Genomic DNA, 21335 nt, shown 5'->3' on the forward strand with positions numbered 1-21335 from the left:
TGGCCTCCTCTCAATGGACGTTGGGCATTTAAACATGCCAGTTTCTCGACGTCTTCATTCAACGCGCGGTGTGTTCCCACAAGGCAATGCTGGCATCCATTGATCCATAACTAAGGCAACGTCTGATGGAAACTGAATTGCTACAACAACAGATTTCACATGAGCTAGGATCAAAACCTTCGCAGGTTCTGCTAAGAATCCTAAAGCAAAGATAACACTAAAGCTCATGAAACAACAGCGACTTGACGCACCGGTATAAAAGAACCACAAATTCACACTGGAACTGACAATTGAAAATATACGTCTCAATGTCTCCATTACAGTCGTTGTGTCGGTCACAACCTGTCGACTCAGTGCACAGCCTTGCTGAGTGCGTCTTGACCTTTGTGAAAGTCAATCCATTCAGCCAACTTCTGAATCCTCTTGCCATCTCCCGTCGTAGTAAAAACAAAAAGGCAATCAGTGCCGTAAGACCCAGCCGCCGTTTCGCCCTTGCTGGTGCGTACCATGGTCACCGTCCTCTTCTCCACATCGGTGAACATTTCATTGATGGTGATCTTGAACGACTTCAAGTGCTTGAAAATATTCGCTGCGCGGTCATTGGTGCGGAACCTGGACCTAACGTTAATGGAGTCCTTTATTGAGAGATGGGAAAAGCCTTGGCCAGAGACTCACTCTTCTCTGTTCATTGGGTAGATACCGTTCGTATCCGGATGAACCGCGTAGTGAATGTCTTCAGTCCATTTGGACACAACGTTCTCAATCGAGCGGCTTTCCAAGTCTCTTAGCCAGCCGGAGGCAGTACACTCGAGGGTTTCCTTGATGGGCATGATGGGTTTTGGGTTTCAAAGAGAGGGTATCTTGATGAGAGTAGTGAGTAGTGAATGAACAAATTGTTGATGAGTCTAGGCAATCTTCGAACCAAGACATGACCGGACGACGTCTATTTATATATTTCTGCCCTAAATCTACGCATAGTAGGCAACAAACACAAAACGCGGCAGCTTCATCAGTGCATTGTCGTTAGAAATCGAAAGTCCGCCCTGCTTTGTCAAGATATTTGCGGAGCATTCAGTACTTTCGCTGTTACTCAGCTCTCCACTGCTCGCTTTCGGTTTCTAAACTCAACTAACCGCCTTGCTGAAGTCGACGCTTAGACCAAAATGCAGCTTTGCCATTGGACCAAATCCTTGCCAAGTATCTCATAGCGGCGCCGGCAATAGAGCCCCAGCTAATTAATGGCCAATGGGACGATACCGGCCGTTCCTAAAATTGAGCTTCGGCACATACCCACGATAGCTTCGCAACCGCAATCCGCGCGTCGCGCGCGGCACGCGTTTAGCCACGAGACGCACTTTTGCGCACTCGCGGACTGCGTCTTGGAAGTGGCAGAATTGCGGACTTGACAGTCAAATCATCAAGAAGATCTTCAGGGTTTTGAGGTTGGGCTGGTTTGTAATGCGCGAATGTCAAGCCCATGCTCTAGAGTGTTCCACAACGCATAACACTTAAAAGGTGGCTGTTCTCAGTTGCAAGTAAGATCGCATTGGTGATAAGCATATTCAGTTTTGAATTAAGAAAGAATTCCGAGTTCTTGTTCTTCGGAACGTGACCTTTTACAAAATATCCTCTTCACTCCAAGAAATTCTCCATCGCCCACAGCTACCTAAACATCATGCCTTCCCAGAAGCTCCTCATTACCGGCGCAACAGGCTACATGTGAGTCTCTAGAACCAAGATTAGTTTCTCACAATTCGCTAATATGACTAAAGTGGCGGCACTGTGCTAACCCAGTTGCTGAACTCCACGGCTCCGGAGACAAAGTCCCTCTCTTTCAGCGCCCTCGTTCGGCATCAAAGCCAAGCCGGCACACTTGCTGAGAAGGGCATCCAACCAATCTTGTTCAACAGCTTGGACGACATCGCAATCCTTCGACAGGCAGCGGCTGACCACGATGTCATCATTCATATCGCCAACAGCTTTCACAATCTTTGCCGAGATTGGGAGTAGTAGCTTCGCCGAAATTGCTGACAACATCGGAAGAGCCGGGTTGAAGCTAGGAGCGCTCAAAACCGCCAAGGCCTCATCAATGTCACTCGAAAGCATTGCCCGTGATCAGTTTCACGGGGATATGAAGTGGGCCGAGATTGTCTTTGGTTCAGAATCGTTGGTAGCTGCAAATCTCTCAAGGGAGATTGGGTGGAAGCCGAAGAAGATGGCGGGGGATTTGGGTGGCAACATTCATCGACGAGTTTCGGTTGGTGTTTGGCGAAGCAAACGGAGTAAAGGAAATGAATTAAAGAAGGGTTGTATCAGTCTTTGTCCTTGGGGTTTCTGAAATACGAATTTTGCAGACGTCAAATCTACGAAATGTTCCAATTATGACTTTCGGTCGCCATGTCCAAGTACCCTTTCTGGTAAATAGTGACGCACGCAGCTCAAGCTTTTCAATTGATCTCATCATAATCTCATTTAGCATGACACCTCCAGCTATAAACATTGAATTGTACTTTTTAACATTGTAGGTTGGGTAAAATGCTGGAATACCTTTGTTGGCTACTATGATCGCAGAAGGCTGTGAATGGAAATGGGACTACAACGAGTGCCGGCGGTACTTAGGGGTGCTCGTCGACAGCTACAACTGCGATGGCATTGATAACAAACAGGGAGGTACGGTGACCAATGAGTGCTATTCGTGGACGATTGATCCTGACGCCAAGCTGTGAGTGGAAGGATGAGGTGGTTGATGCCTGTGCTGGCACATCGCCCCCACTGGCTGCTGTTTCCAATTTTGGAATCGGGATAGAAGTATATCAGTTCAATCAGTTCAAGGGGTTCTCGCTTCAAAACAAGATGCAAATCGTCGTTCTTTCTAATCTGTCAATACACTTCATCTAACTAATTCCTGCTTTTTTCCAGCCATTCGGAATATCTTGCTAGGTAGCCATCGACGCCAACAACGGGTTCGGCGGTCTGCTAACCTCTCTGATCCAATCATCCTGCTCGCGAATAACCAAATGACGAGGCATGTGATAGTCGACCATGAGCCTCGTCTCCGACGGCAGCGGCTCATTCTCCATCACGTCTCCCATGGCGCTCAAAAGGTCTGCACGCGAACTCAGAAGCAAGGGATGCACAGCTGAGAGGTAGTCATGGATCGTTACAAAAGAACCAATGGCGGGCCTCACCACCACGATAACACTTTTCCCTCGCGGCCTTTGGGTTCCGCAGCATTTCAGTAAATGTAATGGTCCGTCTTCATCCGAGGCCGGATCATAGTCGGGGAGTAACCCCCAATGGATATTCGGGTTCGTCTCCTCCTTCTTAACCCCATCGACGTAGTCGGGGTCGGTATGCTCGCGGTGGCATTCAAGCCACACGTCTTCCCACTCGTTAAGGTCATCGACAACCACGGTCATGGATGAGACCTTGGGTTCCGTGAGCGCAGCCTGCGAGAACGGATGCCAGGCGTGGTTCTGGAAGTAGGGCTCCAGAGAGCTCGTGTCCCTTTCGGTTGCCATAATGCGGACGTCGGATTCAAGCGGGCCATCAATATTCCAGAAGAGTCGGCGGGCCTCAGAAGAAAGCTTTGGAAGTTGGTGAGCGGCGCAGAGTGCGTCGTGACTAGGAATAAGTGCCTCACCCTCGAAAGTCGACATATTGGTCTAATAAAGATCAAGTCTGTCTGATTGAGAGACTGAAAATGATTTGTTGGCTTGTCGCAATTTCTAGCGCCTAATTCAGCCTGTGAAGACGTTGTTGAGAAGGGAAAAAACACGCCGCAGAGAAGCATGTGGGCGGCGGGGTTTGTATAGCAAGTCACTTCGACAAAGTCCCGCTTATGGACCACCCCTGCAACAGGCTCCAACGGTTACATCTGCGAATCATGACCCAGGCCCAATCCACGTACGGCACAGGATCTTACACTTTTAGTTTTGCTGCTTTCAAGACCTGTCGCAAAGGCTACCTTGAGAATTCTTTAGATCTTCTGAGAGGTTGATGGAAGACCTGTCCATGCGAACTTGTAGCGTTTCAGGCTCGTTTTCTATGGACGAGTCTTTCTTCCCTTCTAACTTTTCTTTCGCTTTATACGCAACAATGTGGCTTACTGTGGCCCATCAACATCGCACGAGGATGAAGGTCAGAAACAAGACAAGGTGTCATCCTGTGCATACCTAGGCAGGTAATTGGTGGTCTATCGGTACTTCCCTGGTAGAATGCTGGAACTTGACCTCACAGGGTCCGCCGCAGCTTGCTGTATATGAAGAAAAGAATTACGCCGCAGCGAATCAGGTCGTCGCGGGGTTATATAATTGACTATAAACAAAATTTGGTAGGGAGTAAAATATAAACATAAATACAGAATAACATCATATAACTCCATCCTCCATTCAAACAATTTTGTAATTCTTGGAATCTGTCATCCTCAGCCGTTGGCGCTTTGCCTGGCTCGTTCAGCTTCCACTCCCTTAGTAGTTCACCCGACCCAGATGGGCGCCGGTAAACTCTGCAAAGTAAATGGCGTCCGGTTGCTGGTTGTTAAGATCACACGGGGCACTGACGCTAGTGGGAGTGACGTACTCCACGAGCTGCTGAGTCTCGGGGTCGTACTGCGCAACGCGGTTTCCAAGGAAGACCAGGTTACCCTCTACAAAGTAGACCTTGCCATCGTTACCGACACGGATCGGACCAGGCAACGCCAGTGCTCCGGAGGAACCGATGCTAATAAGACCATTCTCAACAACAGTGGAGTTGCCCGCAGCGCGGATGTCGGCGATGAACATCTCAGTCACCTCGCCCGTCGTGATATCGATGGTTCCAAAGTTTCCACCGCCCGTTCCCGTCCACCAGATGAGTCCATTCTTGTCCGTCGCGACACCCTGAACCAGGGACAGCGGTGTTGGGATTTCGTACTCCTTGATCTCTTTGGTGTTCACATTGATGGTTCCGACCCTGTTGCCCAGGATTTCCGAGAAGACCATGGTGTTGCCCGGGCCGGCTTGGATAATGAGAGGGGCCGAAAGGGGGTTTGGCAGCGGGTACAAGTCGTACTTGTGGGTGTCAATGTCAAATCGGCCAATGGCATTGAGGCCGACGGACGTGAACCACGCTCCACGGTCGCGGCCGCCGGCGACGTCGATGGTGACACGGATTCCGGCAGGAAGATTGTCGAGAACAGAGATGTTGGTCCAAGGGAAGGGATATTCGGTCATGCTGCCATCCTTCGGGTCCAACTTCACCATGCTGTTGCCGACGACTTCGGAAAACCACAGGTTACCGTCCGCGAGGAACTCCATGCCGCTGGGGAGTCCAACAGGGTTGTTCAGTGGGAATCTTGTTTGCTCGCCGCTCGTCAGATTCACCCGCAGGATCGTGTTTGATGCAATGAGTTCGACCCAGGCAATGTCGAGTTGGTCAGGGTGGAACTCCGTCTCGCAAGCGGTGTCGAGTAAGGTGACAGCAGCATATTCCTCGAGTCCTTTCTCCCGTCTAGGCCGGTTATGTCCCGGAGTTGCACTGACGACAGTTGAGGAGCCGAGTAGAAGGCTAACGAAAGTTGAGGTCTTCATTTTTAACAAAATATCAAGCGGAAAATGAGCGACGATTGAGTTGGCAAACAAGGCGAGAAGGACTGACGATACCAAATGCTGCAAATTGATGCCACTCACTTACAGCGGGATATTGCTAGAAGTATATAAACACGCAAGATTCCCGCCAAGGGGTTGTTCACTTGCATACCTTACGTTTTGGGCAGAGGGAAATTTGACCTGGCAAATACGGTGCAGTCCCTCCCTACACCGCTGGGTACGAATTAGTCCATTCGGCACGTGGCTCGGGGAATTTCTTGTGGTTGAAAGCTGACTCGGTTTCTCGTTGTCGGCACTTTTCTGATGTCCGCTGTCATGGAGTCTGCTGGAATCTGATGACTAGAACCCTTGGCCGGGTAATGAGGTGGACAGTGTGCCATCGCAGGCGGGTCCTCCTATCCTTCCTTGTCTTCCTCTTAGACACCGCTTTCATCTTCTGCTTTTTGAGTCCAGGCCGAGAGCGGCCACCGGCCCTGGTAAGGTTGCCCCGTACAGAATCTCGGTTCGGCACAAACCGGGTCCCCCCGGGCTGTCAGACAAGGTTTCTTACGTCGCGGGCCGTCCATGGCTACACCCGATTTGTCTAGCAGCCAACGCGTTTCGTCGTCTTCATCCTGTCTCATTACCCGTGGCCTGGGTATCCTGGCGGTAGCCAAATCAATCAAAAGACGTGATTCCTCAACACCGTTGTGAGAAGACTCCCCATCCCACGGATACGACCCAAGTGCCAGAAGCACTGCATACAGCAATCGAGGGCGATTCTGTGGGAACCCCTCATCACACGACGCTGGCCAGAAAACCCTCACCACCAGCATGGGCCGAGGTGACTGGGCCGCAGGCGATCCAGGTCAGGTGAAATGGTCCTGTCACCTCAGCTGACACGGCAAGTACGGATATCACTAGTGGTCAATGACCTCTCCCGGAAGGTCATTAGGAGGCAAGATGGGCATCCACGGGGCGACGGGTATTCCAATGGTCTCGTCCTAGCACTCGAATGTGCCTCGAATACATCGCGGATAGCTTGAGGTTTGGAAAAGTGACTGATTGGTTGATAATTATTCCAAGAAGTGAGCGTTTCCCGCCGCGGGAATGCATTCCGAAGTGAGTTTCGACTTTTTGATACCACAAAATACTTTGACGGAAGGATCCGTCTTGGGATGAAATTACAAGCGTGTTCAAACGGACCATTCCATGGGCTCAACAAATATTGAATGCCGATCAAAAGTCAATCCTCCCGTGAGCGACAATCATGGTCGCCCACCAGAAGCCCATCTCCCTTATGGCAACTGACTCGAGCGTTCTTCCAACCTCGTCAGGGAAATCAGAAAACTCCCATTTCTAATATCCGTCAAGACTATCTTTCGCCCCCAAAAGCTGCGCCCGAGCACCATGCAGAATCCACCGGGTCCATAGCAACCAACTTACGAGCACCCTTGACGAACGTAACGTGGGGTGAACTTCTTACCCACCGTAGCTCACAGACCCCCTTCGCCAGCTCCCAGTTGCTCATCTTGGATGGGCAGGAAATTCAACCACGGCCCCTCATTAATGTATCGAGCAAACCCACTCGCCTTCATACTATCACTGACCCAAGGGGAGACACGACGGAGGGCATTGAGCCACCATGTGTCCATAGCCTCATAGCGCGTGATGTAGCCAGAAGCGTTCACGATGAGGTCGGCATGCGGCCGCTGCTTCTTCTCGTACTCGTCGAACGTGGCGGCCAGTTCGGTGGTGGTCGGTTTTCGCATGCCATCCTCCTCGCATCTGCGCAGAAGGGGCACGAGCTCGTTCATAAGGTGCACAACGCCCTCCACTGCGAGATTGCCCCCTAGTCCCGGGTTGACTGTCGCCTTGTGCACTGCGTCCCCCAATAGGACAACCCTGCCACCGGAATTCCATTTTGTCTGAAGCACTCCCTCTTCGAGAGCCACCATGCTCGCTTTGACTCGGGTGTCCCACAGGTCCTTGAACGTGTATCCAGGGCCGAGGTTGCGGTCTCCATACTTCTCGATTGTGGCCATTGTTTGCTCCTCGGTGAAGCGCGGGGTGTTCGGGGTCTTGGTGACTTGGTCACTTTTGACGAATAAGAACCAAAACACGATATCGCGAACACCGGCAGCAGAAACGCCAGAAAAGCCGGGGTAGTAGACGTTGTGGACCATGCGCTCCGGAAGAAACAGTTCTCCCTTTGCGTTCATGTTCCTTGAGGTAGCAAAGATGGCGTGATAGGTGCTGACATAGCACTCCCGCATCTTTTGTGCGGCGGCGGCATCAGTGCTGTCGAGCTTTTCTGCTAGGAGACTCCGGACATGGCTATGGACGCCATCGGCGCCGAGCAAGATGTACCCCTTCAGTATCTCGCCGCTCTCCGTCGTGACTTCTACACCTTCTGCGGACTCGACGAACGAGGCCACTCCGGAGTTTGTGCGAATGCGAGATTTGTCCTTGATGGTTTTATAGATACAGCTAAGCCAGAACTTGCGTTCCATGAATGCTGTACACCGGCCGTGACACCTGGTGTTGCTTTGCTTCAGCCACATATCCTATAGAGCATGTGCATTTGACTTACTGCTTGGATATCTCCTGCAATATCGAAGAGTCCTCGAACAAAACACCGTTCTCATCATAATGTTGCCTGTTCTCAAGGGGTAGTACGCCTGCCCTGATTTCAGGCCATACCCCCAACTGCTCCATCACCCGCTGGGTATGCGGGTGAATGGAGATGGATGCTCCTAAATGCGGAGCGATTTCACGCTTCTCCAACAGGACGTAAGAGATCCCGGCCTTCTCCAAAGCCAGTGCAGTGGTTAGGCCCACCAAGCTACCACCAGCGATGATAACCTGGAACCTTTGTGCCGAGTCTGCCATATCGTCGGTAAGCATTCTGTCAGAGGTATTCACTGTGTTGTCTGGAGCTGTTGTCCAACGACTTGGCCACAAGACCCTCCGCACTTATATGCACTGCTGCAGGGAACCAGCCCTAGTAAGGCGGTACGTACTTAGGCGGCACACATCGCCTGAACCGTTAAAGGTTGTGGATCTTCTCTATCTACTTTGGGTCCTGGGCCTGGCCAGGCACACAAGTTAGGGGTGGAGCGCATCAACACAGGGAAGAGATTTGATACGACACGTGCGTTGTAAGGTCACGCCATGTAGTTGAAAATCTCCGACGTATTGAGAAATCGCAGCGGCGCCATCCTGGAGCATTCCAGAAAACATTGATGCAGCGTTGAATGAGCTCCCATTACGCCCCGTCAGTGATCACGCACATCGGCGCCGCCGTTGAATCATCACGGAGTGTGGGATTGATCGTCGCGGTAGCCGTTAGCAAGTTCACTGCTGCCAAGGGAGGCCATGCCGGGGGGCGTTTCCGGCAACATGATCATCTCGTACTCAAAGTCAAAAAAGTAGGGCGAAATGTGGAACTCCTCTGCCGTGTGTTGGTGCGCAAGCCAAACCAACCAGATACCTCTGGGTACCAAAGCAAGAGGCGAGTCAGGTCTGGTAGCGATACCGACCGCCCCGTCAGTCTGCAGGGCGGTATCAATGAATCCATCTCCTCGTGGCCGATCACTCGCTTACTACCTAGTACAACAGCATCAAGGGTTCATTCCCCATGTTCGGCATTTGCAGACATACAGTGGAGAGCCCCTGAAGGATTCGTAAGTTCTGGCAAACATCGTTGCCAACTCATATATAGTCGGAGTCAACCGGAGTGATGCAGGCTCCGTGTTTTCAACCCCCTCTTGGCACTTGCTGCTCTGTCACTGACCACAAGCTCCCCTCAGCCAATTCATCCCGGGCATCGATTCCCGAATCCTCGAGATGTCAAACACTGCAAGTTCGGAGCTTGGCGCTGATGAGAAGTATGAGATCGCTGTCTCGTATGGGACCATCATATCAACAGGTGTTTTGGCAATCTTGGTTTGCAGCACGAGGGTATGTAATTGAAACTGGGAAAGATGAAAACTGCTAACAGTTGGTGTCCTGAAAGCTTTACGTTCGCAAATATGTGATCAACGCCTTTGGAATTGACGATTGGGCTTGCCTCGTTGGTTTGGTGAGTTATCTTGTCAAGGGTACCGTCCCTCAAGACCGCTAGTGCTAATGAGTGGACTAGATCTCTGTAACCATGTTCAATGGCGTTGGGCTGGCTATTGTGCACTACGGCGTCGGGAAACATATTCAACATGTTTCACAAGAGCATTTAGAGATGTGGTTCTTGGTATTCATTCCCCTTCAAGGCTTATCAACTGCGACTGCTTCTAATACGACATTCAGTTGTACTACATCTGCATCTGCACATACTTGTTTGTTTCTCTAGCCGTCAAGTCCAGCATCCTTTTGTTACTGCGGCGGGTGTTCCCAACACGTAGGTTCCATGCTTTACTGACATTTCTCTTCCTGTTTCCTGCTGATCTGATGTTCTCTTTTAGCCTATATTCAACACACGACGCTTGGTCTGATGATATTCCTTGTGCTCTTCACGATATCGGGCTCGATCGTTGGAGCATTTCAATGCACCCCGCCCAAATATGCGTATCAACTGGAGTTCCTCATGTCGCCCGACAGGGCAAAATACTGCTTCTCCACGGATGTTACCTATGGAATCTTCATGTACCAGGCCGCCACACTTTTTGCCTGTGACATTATCATATTCCTCCTTCCATTCCCTGCGTTGGTGAAACTTCACATTGGCTCTGCCAAGAAGACGGCTCTCTTGTTGGTCTTTGGAAGCGGCTTAGTAGCCTGCATCGCGCCCGCCATCAGGTTCGAAAGCATACAGTTCTACAAGTCTGGATCCTCAGACACAACTTGTAAGTTCGAAGACTTGGCTTTCGCTAGACGTTGGCGAGTTGCTAATGATTTTACTCCACAGACGCTGGAGCGAGCTCTTTGTATTGGATGGCCATTGAGTACAACCTGGGCCTGGTGGCCGGGTCATTAGCGGGATTGCGGCCTCTGGTTTCCAAAGTCGTCACTGCGCTGCGGTCAAGCAGAGGGAATTCAGCGTACAAGAGCAACCAATTAACGCCATCTTATCAGCTCGAAAATTGCGACAATAAACATTGGAACTCTTCCGAGCGCAGTGGGACCAAGAACAGTAGATATCAAGGGGACAGCGTCCTCGAAGCCACGGTCTTGGGCGACCGCAGTTCCGATGACAGCGGCCGCCAGCACATACTAAAGACCCAATCTGTCAGCATTATTACGGAGGAATCGGGGGACGTGGCTTCGCTCGGGAACGCACGTCTGCCCTGGCAAGGACTTGACCAGAAGAAGTAGTCACATCAATGTTAATGAGTTGTCAAAGGGGTTTAGGGGAGTCTCTAAAAGTGACAAACGCTTCCCGGCTGGTTTCCGGTACTCAGATATCTCGACCAAAAGAATGATCCAGAACAACATTTGTCCAGTCACTGACAGGATGATGGCTCAGTAGACTCCGAAGAGTCTCTCGGCTGCAGTAAAGTCGGCCCCCATGGAGAAGATGGCGGAGACTGCAGGAGAAGGAACCGCCACCGTTGCCAACTTTTTTAGTTGACCTGCACTTCGAGCTTGTTGATTGTTGGCGAAGAAGCGTTGCACATCGGCTTGCCTCGCAAAGTTGTCCATCACTGTCCCGTATGTAACCTCAGCCTATTGTGGCATGCCGTCGATTATTTTTCAAAGCTTTTCTTCCAGGGTCAACAGTCCTTGAATCCGGTTGCTTCCCAAGCTTCGCCATCGATGTTAGAGATGGCTCGTGATAGCCTGTCGAAGTTGGGGGCTTGGGCAAAGTTTCCCAAGGACATTGAGCCCGAGTGCAAATGGTTTGCATGACTGAGTTGCCAGGCGGCATAACTAACGGGCGTCTTCATAGTCGCCTATCGTAAGCGAAGATCGACACAGAGACAGCTTTCAGTAAATCCATTGGGTAGGCTAGGTCCAAGAATAAGCAGCCTGGAGGCAAGGTGCGGTGGTTTTACATGAAGATATTGATTAGGCGACCACTCAGAAAGACTTTGAAAGGCGAGAGAAGGGTTGCAGATGTGCTGCATGATCGTGAGTCTCTTGCGACCACGGACGGGGGGATCTGGATCGGATTGGCTGCCTGATTGTGAGCCAAGAGCTAATGACGCCTAGTCAGCAACACAATGAGGGGAGAGTGGTCAGAAGCTAAGCGAGGCGGAAAGAGTAGAACAAGCACTTTCAGCCAAAGTGAAGCTAGCCGGGAGTCATTGACAATCCGATTCGTTCCTGGACGGACAAGGAAACTAGAATTGGTTGTTGACGGATAACCGATCGGCGACGACTGGTTATCACTGAAAACAAAACATGTCAGCTACCGGGTGTTATTGGCATGTCATGATCTACAGAAGATGCAGCTCCGCCCCCATAAAGCCAGGATCTCATCAGATCCATCGGCAGGCATTATCCATGACTGCTGCCATCCATTAAAATACCCCTCTGTAGTACCTCAACCCTAGAGTTACAGGCACCTTAGTGCCCTGCATCGGGCTGACGGTTTCTTCTACAGTAGCCAGTGTAACAGCAAATGGGTGCGAAGCAGAATGACACTTCGAGGCTTCCGACCTGTCATGACCTTCCGAAACCATGGCGCAGCCCTTAAAAATGCATGAGCCCAGCCGCACTCAGCTTTTGGTCACTTTTGGCCCACACTTCGCCATTCGTTACGAGATGTCAGAAGTGGTTGACCCGGCATTTAACCCACCCCTATATGGAGCTCTACCTCTTTTGCTCTATGACTTCTCGCTATTTTTACCGTCTTCCGCCAAATCAAGACATATCATGGATAGTCCACGCCCAAGAGACCCAGGCGATGCATTACCCAGTATGTATCATGCTGTATCCGATATATCAGAAGACGAGACTGCCTCGACAGTGAATCGTCAAGAGCAACAGACCCCCGACTTACTGCCGACAAGAGACAACCACGATCAAGGCGTTGACTTCATCTCTGGGCCCAGCGAGCATTATGCTGTATCAGACATATCAGAAGACGAAGCTGCCGAGGCAGCGAATCGTCACGAGCGAGAGACCACCGACTTACGGCCGACAAAGGACAACCACGATCAAGATGTTGCCTTCATCAACAAGCCTCGCGAAAAGGGAAGCGTTGACGCTGCCAAATGGATCGTCTTCTATGCCGCACTAGCTAGCCTCCCGATGCTTGGCTTTTCAGCTGTGCTTCTGGGCATTCTTATCAAGAATTGGATCGAAACCGTTGATTCAACGAGCGATGATGCTGCTGCTTTAGGCTACTATATAGTAGACTTTCCTGCTGCTCGGCTGATCTTTGTCTCTTCATAGAGTAGCAGCGTTGCGCCCCGGCTAGCCAGTGTTGTGATGGGTCTCTATCTCTTCAGAACCGCTAAGGCATTACTCAAAATATCGTCCACAAACGAAATGGCTCGATTGCCGACACCATATCAACTGGTACTCCTAACAGGTCTGTCGACTGGCTCACTTGGGCATCTTTGGAAGTACGTGAAGTACGGGTGGACAAGCAAGCATAAGTTTGCTTCGTTGATCAAATCAACCGGTGCCGTTCTGATAATTTTTCAACTCCTCGGGTGAGTAAGACAAGCTTTGCTGGTCGTCCCAAACGCTTCCGGATGTCAGGCTGATGATACTCTTCCTCCGACAGCTTGGCAATTTTTGGAATTGATTCTTTGCTCCATTTTACAACCGAAGTAAGTCAACGGGGCTTCATAATGCAAAGTACGGAATAGCTGACGATGCAAACCCATTTTAGGCTGTGCTCTATATGAGAAACTCGACTTCAGACGCCGTGCAGCAGTCATTTAGCCGAGGCTTATCTAGCTGATGCACTTCGCTCGACGACTTCCATGAATACCCATGCACTTACGTGCGAGCCGTTACTGGACAAGGCCTAGAAGACTCGTCAGAAACTACATCGGTATTCAGCGATAGGTCGACACAACATAGCCTGTTTAACTTCACCACGCCGGCATCAGATGGATCAGATGCAAGCCTCATCTTTCTTGGCCCAGCTACCAGTTCAATATCGAACGAGCTGGAATATACCGCTAGTACCCTTGGTGTCCAGACCTTCTGCAAGCCTATCTGCCAGTTGTGTCAGCTGAGCGCTCCTATTGGAGCTGCCACTCCATATAATTGCAGCTCTGGATTCTACGGTGATCTTCAGAGTATAACGCTCAACTCGACCGCAACCTCATGGAAGGCGAATGATGAGCATCTCGTCTTTGGAGCCAACTTCCTGGATGACAACTTCACCCGGCCATATAAAAATTGCAGTTCACAAGAAGGTCGCAGCGATATTTCTGTTTCTCCCGGACATAATCTGCCAAGTAGCTGGTACATGGCTGTGGCATTCCGCTTTGACTTTGGAGTCAAAAGTTCAAACATTCCCAATGATCCAGAGATAACAATCCCGGTACATGGTGGCGCTGTCTTTATTTTGCGCTGCCAAGTAGCTACATATGACGTGAAGTATACCTCATTCAACGGATCTCTCTCGCATGTTTCTACCACACTTGCCAATGGGTCTGTCGCGTGGCTATACAACAGCGTCATTCCAGCGCCTGGCACGCCTCCTATCATGATAACCCAAGGCACCGACATAGCAATCATGGGCAATAGCTCTGCTGAAATAGCCTCTGAATGGGGTACGCAGTTCTCACGCGTAGCCGTATCCATCCTAGCTCCTGTTTACGAGGGTCGTTCGAACCTCGCCGAGTCGACGATACGGTCTGCCATTCTCAAACGTGTCCCGCGTGCTCGTCTTCTTGGCATTGTTGTGTTAAACATTGTCTTTGCCATATTTGGACTTCTTTTGGGCTGCATGGCGTTGGCGTCTAACTCAGAGAGCGTTGCAGCTGTTGCTGGTGGATTAAGTATCGACGGCTTAGTGGCCTCAATCTTTGAAGATGGCGGGGGCATGGTTGAAGGAGCCGAAATAGAGAAATGCTTCTCTGAGAACGTGCAGGGAGGAGCCGTTAGGGTTGGACTTCACGAGGAACGCCCAGGTCAGTGGGACCTGGTCAAGAAGACGCAGTAGACGATAGAGAGCTTGTATACGCACACACATACGACTTGATCATACCCGGGATAAGCTATCGAGGCCTCATACATTTAGATCATCGCTGGTGTTCAAAAGTTTCGTACTGAACTGTGCATTGTGCCCGATCTTGTTGGGCCGGCAAGACCTACTTGGCTGGAGACAACGGCGCCGAAATTGAGCCCGCTGACACCTGGCGCCAGTTCCGATTCACAGGAGAATAGGAGCCGTGGATATTTATGAAGCAGCAAGTTTGAGTCACGAGATTTGCAGGCGCCTTATTCTCGTCACATCAGGTAAGGGTCGTGAACTTGTCCTCGCTAGCTGCGGAGGTGCTATTGGTAATACAACACACTTTTGTTATTCGTGTTACTCACTTCTGTGCTCACTACAGCCTGAAAGGCACTTTTGCTAGGTCCCATGCGCAACCATTGTTAAGTTCGTTCTCGCTATCCAACGAAGTGTCCCGTTGTTCAACAGGACTGTCGACCTAGCAACCCACTGATGATATCCAATTCCAAATTTGAACTTCCACGAAAACAAAAAAAATCGTTGTGAGTTATTATCTTGCCCTGGGTAGGAGATGGAGCAAGATCTCTGCTCACTCAAAGATAGCCGCGTATTCGCATTGCTTAATTATTGGTCCATGACCAGCGTCAGTGTTCCTGGGCGCAAATTTTGAGACCCACTTTAAGCTCACTTCGGACCACATTTCCTCAACTACGGCGCGCCCTTCATGTCAATTGGTTGGAAGACCTTAGAATGAAACAGAACACCAAGCCAAATTTCATGATATTCATAAATAGAGCGTAACACTCATCACATTCTAATCCGGAGACCATCCATCTTTTACTCAGGGCAATTTCCGTGCACCTCATCAGTCACAATGGCCGCAGCCGCCCGCACCTACCTCGCCTTCCAGCACAACGCCAAACTCCACACCCTCAAGACAATCGTCACCGCAATCCGCCCCTTCACCGACCTCGAAGAGTCCAACCGCCAGCTCTTCAAAGATGGTAGCGACCAAGACCACGTCGTCGTGACGGAGCAGACCATCTTCCACCCCCAAGGCGGCGGCCAGCCCTCCGATGTCGGCTCCATGTCGACATCCTCGGGCGCGTCATTTTCGGTCAACTCGGTGCGCATGGACGGCGTGCGCGACGGCCAGGTGCTGCATTTCGGGCGTTTCAATAACGCGAACGCGTTGTTCAAGGAGGGCGACGAGGTGGAGCAGGCGATTGACGTCGAGAAGAGGCTGCTGTACTCACGGTACCACACTGCTGGCCACGTGCTCGGCGCGGCGGTGCGGCATCTGCTGGAGAAGGAGGTTGAAGGCTTCGATGAGCTGAAGGCGTCGCATTTTCCGGACTCGGCGAATTGTGAGTTTCAGGGGCTGATTGATGGGAAGCACAAGGACTCGATCCAGAAGAAGGTCAATGAGTTTTTGGATGCGAAGATGCCGGTCAAGGTCGACTTTTGGGACGAGGAGGACTTCAAGAAGCGCGGACTGGAAAGGCTGATTCCGGACAGGAGTCTGGCGCCGCCTGGGGAGAAGTTCAGGGTTGTTGAGATTGTGGGCGCGGAGGTGTATCCTTGCGGAGGAACGCATATCGATACGACGGACTTGTGTGGCGATACGACGGTGAGGAAGATTTCGAGGAGCAAGGGCAAGTCAAAGGTCAGCTATGCGGTGGCTGCGGAGGCACCAGCGCAGTCATAGATGAGTGATGCATATATACGATAGAGCCATGATAGAAATGAAGCTTCCAAGCAATTGATGTGTGATTAGTCTACAAGTCGAAGAATCGCGGCGCGTCTCAACCGTCTCTAGTCTAAGGAGTCTATGTCTAGGGTATGCAAAGAATTCGCTAATCAACCCCGATGCCTATCATTAAACGCCGTAATGCATGTCGCCTCCCGAAACATCTAGTCGCGCAGGAGCGCAATTCCAGAAATGGCCCGGTCCTCATCGTAGAACAGCTTCTTCTTCTCCGTTCCGTCAAAGTTGCTGCGGTAGATGCTTCCACCCAGGTCACCGAAGTAGACGTGGCCGTTCTCCTTGTCGAGTTTCACGCCGATGGCCTCGTTGAGATGCCTGACCAGGATCTCGAACCTCTCAGAACCAGTCGCCGCCAACAGACCCGTCTTGGGATCGATATGAGCCCTGTTGAGGGTGTTGCCCTTGGGGATCTCACCGCGGTCAGTCCAGAAGATGGCGTTCGTGTCCTCGTCGACCTCGATGTCAATGCACTCGGGCAGCTTGTCCAGGAAGCACTCAATGTCGTCTCTCGTCTCGGCAGTCTTTCCCTCGGGCATCTCGATGTTGGCGCAGAAGATGCGGCCCTGGCCTGACTTGGGTGCGCCCTTCTGAGTCCAGTAGAACTTGCCAAGCTTGGGAGCGACGGAGATGCCGACACACCATGACTTGACGTCCTCAGGATCGTTTCCAGAAGCAACCAAGGTCTCGAGCTCGCTGCCGTCGAGGTTGGATCGGTACACTCTCATACCCTCGCGATCGCTAAAGTAAATCTTCCTCGACTCGGGTTCCACGACGAGCTGCTTGGGCGTGTTGATGACGCCCGAGACGAACAAAGACTGGACATCGCTTCCGTCGAGGTTGGCGGAGTAGACAGCACCGTCCTGCTCGCCGGGGGTGCCCATGCAAGTCCAGAACATGCGCTTCGTCTCCTCGTCGATGTCGATGCCATCGGGAACGTGCTGGCGGTCGACAAGCACTTTCTCAAGCTTGCCCTTTGACGAGAGCTGGATGACTTGGCCGGAAGTTGCTTGGTTGTTGGAGCGGCCCAGACCGAGGTCGAGGGCGACGATCTTGGGGAGGTGGGGGTAGAGACCGCCCTTGGTCGACTTGGTGCCGAGTCTGCCCTTGGAAAGGTACTCGCGCTCGAGGAAATCGACGGTATTTTCGGGGGAGAGGCCGCGCTCCTTGACGTAGTGCTTTTCGATGAAGGCGACGGTGTCGAGACCAACCTCTGAATTGAGTGTTAGTATTCCATGCGGGGGATAGCAAGGGTGAGGTGGGCTTACCATCCATCATGACGCAAGGTCCCACACCACGCTTGCCAAGCTCAACGAACAAAGCATCAATCTCCTCGGGGCTCGAGACACCCTCAGCTAGAATAGACAGAGTCTCGCGCTTGATCGCAGCCCACAGACGGTTGAAGATGAAGCCAGTCGACTCCTTTCTCGCTGTAAACGGCCTCGTGCCGACCTCCTTCTGCCTGTCCGTCATGAACGGGAAAATGTCAGGGTTAGTGTGCCCGCAGGTCATCAGCTCGACGACCATGTTTCCAGGGGGCATGTAGTAATGCGTGTTCATGATGCGCGTCTTAGTCTCATCCTTGACCTTGTCGAGCATCTCTGAAGAGCGGTACGAGGACGAGTTGCTTGTCAGGATGGCGTCTGCGGGTGCCTTGGCCTCGAGCTCAGCAAATGTGTCGATCTTGATCTCGATCCTCTCGGGTACGGCCTCGATCACGAGCCAGGCGTTCTTTACGGCGGTCTCGAGGTTTTGGAAACATTGGACGGTGCCGGGGCGTTTCGTGCCTGATGCCGGGTAGCTGTCGACGTTCTGTTTGACGTAGTCCAGGCAGGGCTGGTGCTGCTTGACGTCGGGTTCGCGGACTTGGACGTTGTAACCGCCGGATGCCCAGGTGGTAGCAATACGGCGACCGAGGACGCCTCCGCCGAGCACCGCGACCGGGCGCTCGCCGTAGTTTGACGGTAATGAAGACATTGATATGAGTGTGATTATTCTTGGTTGTAAAGAGCAAAGGGTATCAATTGTTTCCAGATGCGGTAGTGTTTTTCAATATTGAAGTGCTCCATGAAACGGGAGAGCCAAGAATCGGGAGACATTTATACTAATGCCTTGGAAGTCGACTAGAACCCTCTGTCGAACTTTTCGGCGGGCCAAGTTCGTCATCTCTCCGACGGTGCCGGGCCAGCCGGGGTCGGCGTCCCGTTATCTTGGATGCCGTGGGTCGCGCGGACGCAGGGTCAAAGGCAGCTCCCATGGGAACCGCGGTTGGTGGCGTGTCTTGAGTCGAGAATACAGTTCAGACAGATGACGCAGTTGTTTGGGAAATTGGGACTTGGGCCCATTGTCGGGATTTTGGTGCCGATCACCGGGGTCGGCATCGCCGTCTAGCGGGCCCACCTGAATTCTTCAATTCCGCATGCGACTTGGGGACGTTCGAAGTGATCATCACCTTGGCTCAGAGAGCATAAAACCGGAAATCTTTGCGTTCAATGACCATTTTAGGCAGCGTCCCTATCGTTAGGGAGCTTGGGACATGTTTTGTCGGACGTCTTGAAGCGTTTCTCATGTTTGATCCCTCATAACCAGCTCGATACTCTGAGCGGAATTTGACCGCTCTAGGCAAAGCCACAATTCCGCGCTAAGTCCGCATCCTCGGCATCTGGTGGGGCAGGCCCGTTCTTATGGATCCGGCCTCGGCACCCGCGAGCTTATGCGGTGGAGCCCCCACTCCCGGCCTCGGCATCGAAAGATGAGCTAGCCAAGCCCGTATCCCGCCATTCCTGTCTCCAGGGCGAGACCGTTCATTCACGGAGATGATAAGGCGCGAGGATCGCTCTACACCCGGGCCAACATGACGGAGGTAGACTCTGCCGAATCCCGTCAATTCTTCGAAAAACTCGGGCAACCCGGCATAATTGTGATGGTCGACTTTCGATGATCTCTCCTCCTGGCACGTCTACGGTGGTACAGCCTTGAGTGACGCTGAACCGTCCAACTCGAAGATCAACCAGACCTTGAGGGCATGACACTTGATCGTGTCTCCATTGCTAATCGTCTTGGGCCACAATACTTTTCAATGAATATTTCTGATGCCTTCTGCATCAAATACTGTCAACTGTATTGTCTTCATGATGCTATGAGACGATAGCCTCTAGGAAGCCCCACCCACTACCGAATCCCCATCCCATCTATTATCATTAAACGTTATCATCATCCTTCCCATCCGTACCCTTGGTAACAGACCCTGCCTCCGCCTCTTGGGCATGCAGAACTCTCCGCTGATCCTCTTTGTGCGTCAGATAGGTGAGTCCGGTGGTCCAGACGATCAGAGCAATGGAGCTGGCGATCATGGCCCACATGCCCCTCTGCAACTCGCGTGTTAGCCTGGCCTTATGACATGTGACTTTTGACACCTGCGGGTGGGAAATTGACTTACGGTGAACCACGGCGCCATCGATGCGCCGTAGAAAACGATGCTCCACCACGCGTTGATTGCGTTGCTTCCCAGGTTCATACCGGCGAGAACCACGCCGCGGAAGACGCCCTCCTCGTATCTCATCGCGTCGTTGCACCATGCGAAGAAGGTCGCTTGGCAGGCGTACACGGCACCAGCCCAATAGTAGGCTCCGAAGACTATGGATGTTGAGTGTGCGCTGGTGGGGTCCTTGGCGGCAACGAGGATCATGATTGAGGTCACGACGCCCGTGAGGCCGATGAAGTAGGCGACGAGGTATCGCTTTCCGCCCAGGAAATCGGTGAGGGTTGCCCAGAATAGGGTTGAGACGATACCGACAGCCGGGACACCCGTAGGGTAGTTGTTGAGCTGGGGGATGGTGTACTTGTTCGTCGGGTGGCTCTTCATGTACAGTCCCAGAAGCGAGTTTGTGCTGAAAGACTCAGTCTCTCCGGCGATGATCCAAAGCATGACGAATCCCCACCAGTACCACGACGTGAGCACCTTCTTGGCGAAGCGGAAGGTGAGCGGCGACTTCTCCTGGATCTCGGGCACGCGCGACGCAGCCAGCTTGCGCTCTTCCTCGGTGAGATAGAACGCCTTCGTCGTGTGCGGCGTGTCGGGGAAGAAGATGAAGCCGTAGATGGCGACGGGGATGGTCATCAGGCCGTCGATGATGAAAAGCCAGCGCCATCCGCTCAGTCCGTGGAGGCCGTCCATGCTGCTGTGGATACCGGTCTGGATGAAGCCGCCGAAGAAGGTTCCCGCGAGGCCGGACGCGGTGAAGATGCCGCTTCGCTTGCCGAGCTCGCGCTCCGTGTACCATGCGCCGAGAATGTAGTGCGTGCCGACGAAGGTTGATGCTTCGGCGACTCCCTGGAAGAATCTGATAGCCATGATGGCCTTGGGGCTGCGCACACTGGCGGTGCACATGGTCAAGCCGCCCCAGATGATCATCATGAGCGGGAACCAGAACCGCGGTTTCACATAGTGAAGAGAGAGGTTGGAGGGAATTTGGCCAATGACATAGCTGTGCAGATGTCAGTAATAGCTCTGAGCAATTGGGCGATGTTGACAACATACCCTACTGTGAAGCAGGTGTTGATCTGGTTGAGCTGGTCGCCAACGAAGCCGAGCTCTTCTTTCATACCAGAGACGTAGGCATTGTTCAGGTTTGTTCGGTCAAGCTGCGCTATTGTAAGAAACTAATTCCTCAACTTGAAGATGTGTGAGACTTACGTAGTTGACCAGGTAGCTCAGACAACAGAATGTAAGAATGAAGAAGTCAATCTACGATCCAATCAGCGGGCACGTCACGGTCTGCAATCAACACGAACTCACCTTCTGGATGAGCTTGCGTTCGCCGGGCTGGTATTCGACATGCAAATACTGGCGAATTTTATCGAGGGCCATCCTGACGACTTTCCAGAGTCTCTGATCTCAGAGACCAATTACGAAGAAGTTTGG

General features: G+C 52.0%; 8 protein-coding genes across 8 annotated transcripts; 2 read left to right on the plus strand and 6 right to left on the minus strand.

The window, feature by feature from the left end:
• Positions 1-350: 350 nt before the first annotated feature.
• trt14 (Isomerase trt14) lies at positions 351-830 on the minus strand (the record flags this gene model as incomplete). Its single annotated transcript, XM_037324679.1, has 2 exons — positions 351-612; positions 676-830. 2 exons carry the CDS (start codon positions 828-830, stop codon positions 351-353), a joined length of 417 nt encoding a protein of 138 aa, XP_037177221.1.
• Positions 831-2936: 2106 nt separating this feature from the next.
• CGCA056_v009433 (uncharacterized protein) lies at positions 2937-3521 on the minus strand (the record flags this gene model as incomplete). The annotated part of the gene is made up of 1 exon (XM_037324680.1): positions 2937-3521. One exon carries the CDS (start codon positions 3519-3521, stop codon positions 2937-2939), a length of 585 nt encoding a protein of 194 aa, XP_037176137.1.
• Positions 3522-4469: 948 nt separating this feature from the next.
• vgb (Virginiamycin B lyase) lies at positions 4470-5570 on the minus strand (the record flags this gene model as incomplete). The annotated part of the gene is made up of 1 exon (XM_037324681.1): positions 4470-5570. The coding sequence occupies one exon, from the start codon at positions 5568-5570 to the stop codon at positions 4470-4472; it is 1101 nt and encodes a 366-aa protein (XP_037177223.1).
• Positions 5571-7063: 1493 nt separating this feature from the next.
• Positions 7064-8474, minus strand: paxM-0 (FAD-dependent monooxygenase paxM; the record flags this gene model as incomplete). Its single annotated transcript, XM_037324682.1, has 2 exons — positions 7064-8105; positions 8161-8474. The coding sequence occupies 2 exons, from the start codon at positions 8472-8474 to the stop codon at positions 7064-7066; spliced, it is 1356 nt and encodes a 451-aa protein (XP_037177222.1).
• A 942-nt stretch (positions 8475-9416) lies between these two features.
• Positions 9417-10877, plus strand: CGCA056_v009436 (uncharacterized protein; the record flags this gene model as incomplete). The annotated part of the gene is made up of 6 exons (XM_037324683.1): positions 9417-9530; positions 9586-9651; positions 9712-9816; positions 9873-9963; positions 10028-10408; positions 10471-10877. 6 exons carry the CDS (start codon positions 9417-9419, stop codon positions 10875-10877), a joined length of 1164 nt encoding a protein of 387 aa, XP_037176909.1.
• Positions 10878-15520: 4643 nt separating this feature from the next.
• Positions 15521-16354, plus strand: alaS (Alanine--tRNA ligase; the record flags this gene model as incomplete). Its single annotated transcript, XM_037324684.1, has 1 exon — positions 15521-16354. One exon carries the CDS (start codon positions 15521-15523, stop codon positions 16352-16354), a length of 834 nt encoding a protein of 277 aa, XP_037177224.1.
• A 206-nt stretch (positions 16355-16560) lies between these two features.
• Positions 16561-18388, minus strand: LAM1-2 (3-hydroxyacyl-CoA dehydrogenase-like protein LAM1; the record flags this gene model as incomplete). Its single annotated transcript, XM_037324685.1, has 2 exons — positions 16561-17624; positions 17680-18388. The coding sequence occupies 2 exons, from the start codon at positions 18386-18388 to the stop codon at positions 16561-16563; spliced, it is 1773 nt and encodes a 590-aa protein (XP_037176911.1).
• Positions 18389-19611: 1223 nt separating this feature from the next.
• Positions 19612-21281, minus strand: CGCA056_v009439 (Pantothenate transporter liz1; the record flags this gene model as incomplete). The annotated part of the gene is made up of 5 exons (XM_037324686.1): positions 19612-19779; positions 19851-20898; positions 20952-21055; positions 21108-21158; positions 21210-21281. 5 exons carry the CDS (start codon positions 21279-21281, stop codon positions 19612-19614), a joined length of 1443 nt encoding a protein of 480 aa, XP_037176910.1.
• Between the last annotated feature and the right edge of the window lie 54 nt (positions 21282-21335).

The sequence above is a fragment of the Colletotrichum aenigma genome (assembly GCF_013390185.1).
Source record: "Colletotrichum aenigma strain Cg56 chromosome Unknown KSG_Cg56_contig06, whole genome shotgun sequence".
NCBI classification, from domain to species: Eukaryota; Fungi; Ascomycota; class Sordariomycetes; order Glomerellales; family Glomerellaceae; genus Colletotrichum; species Colletotrichum aenigma.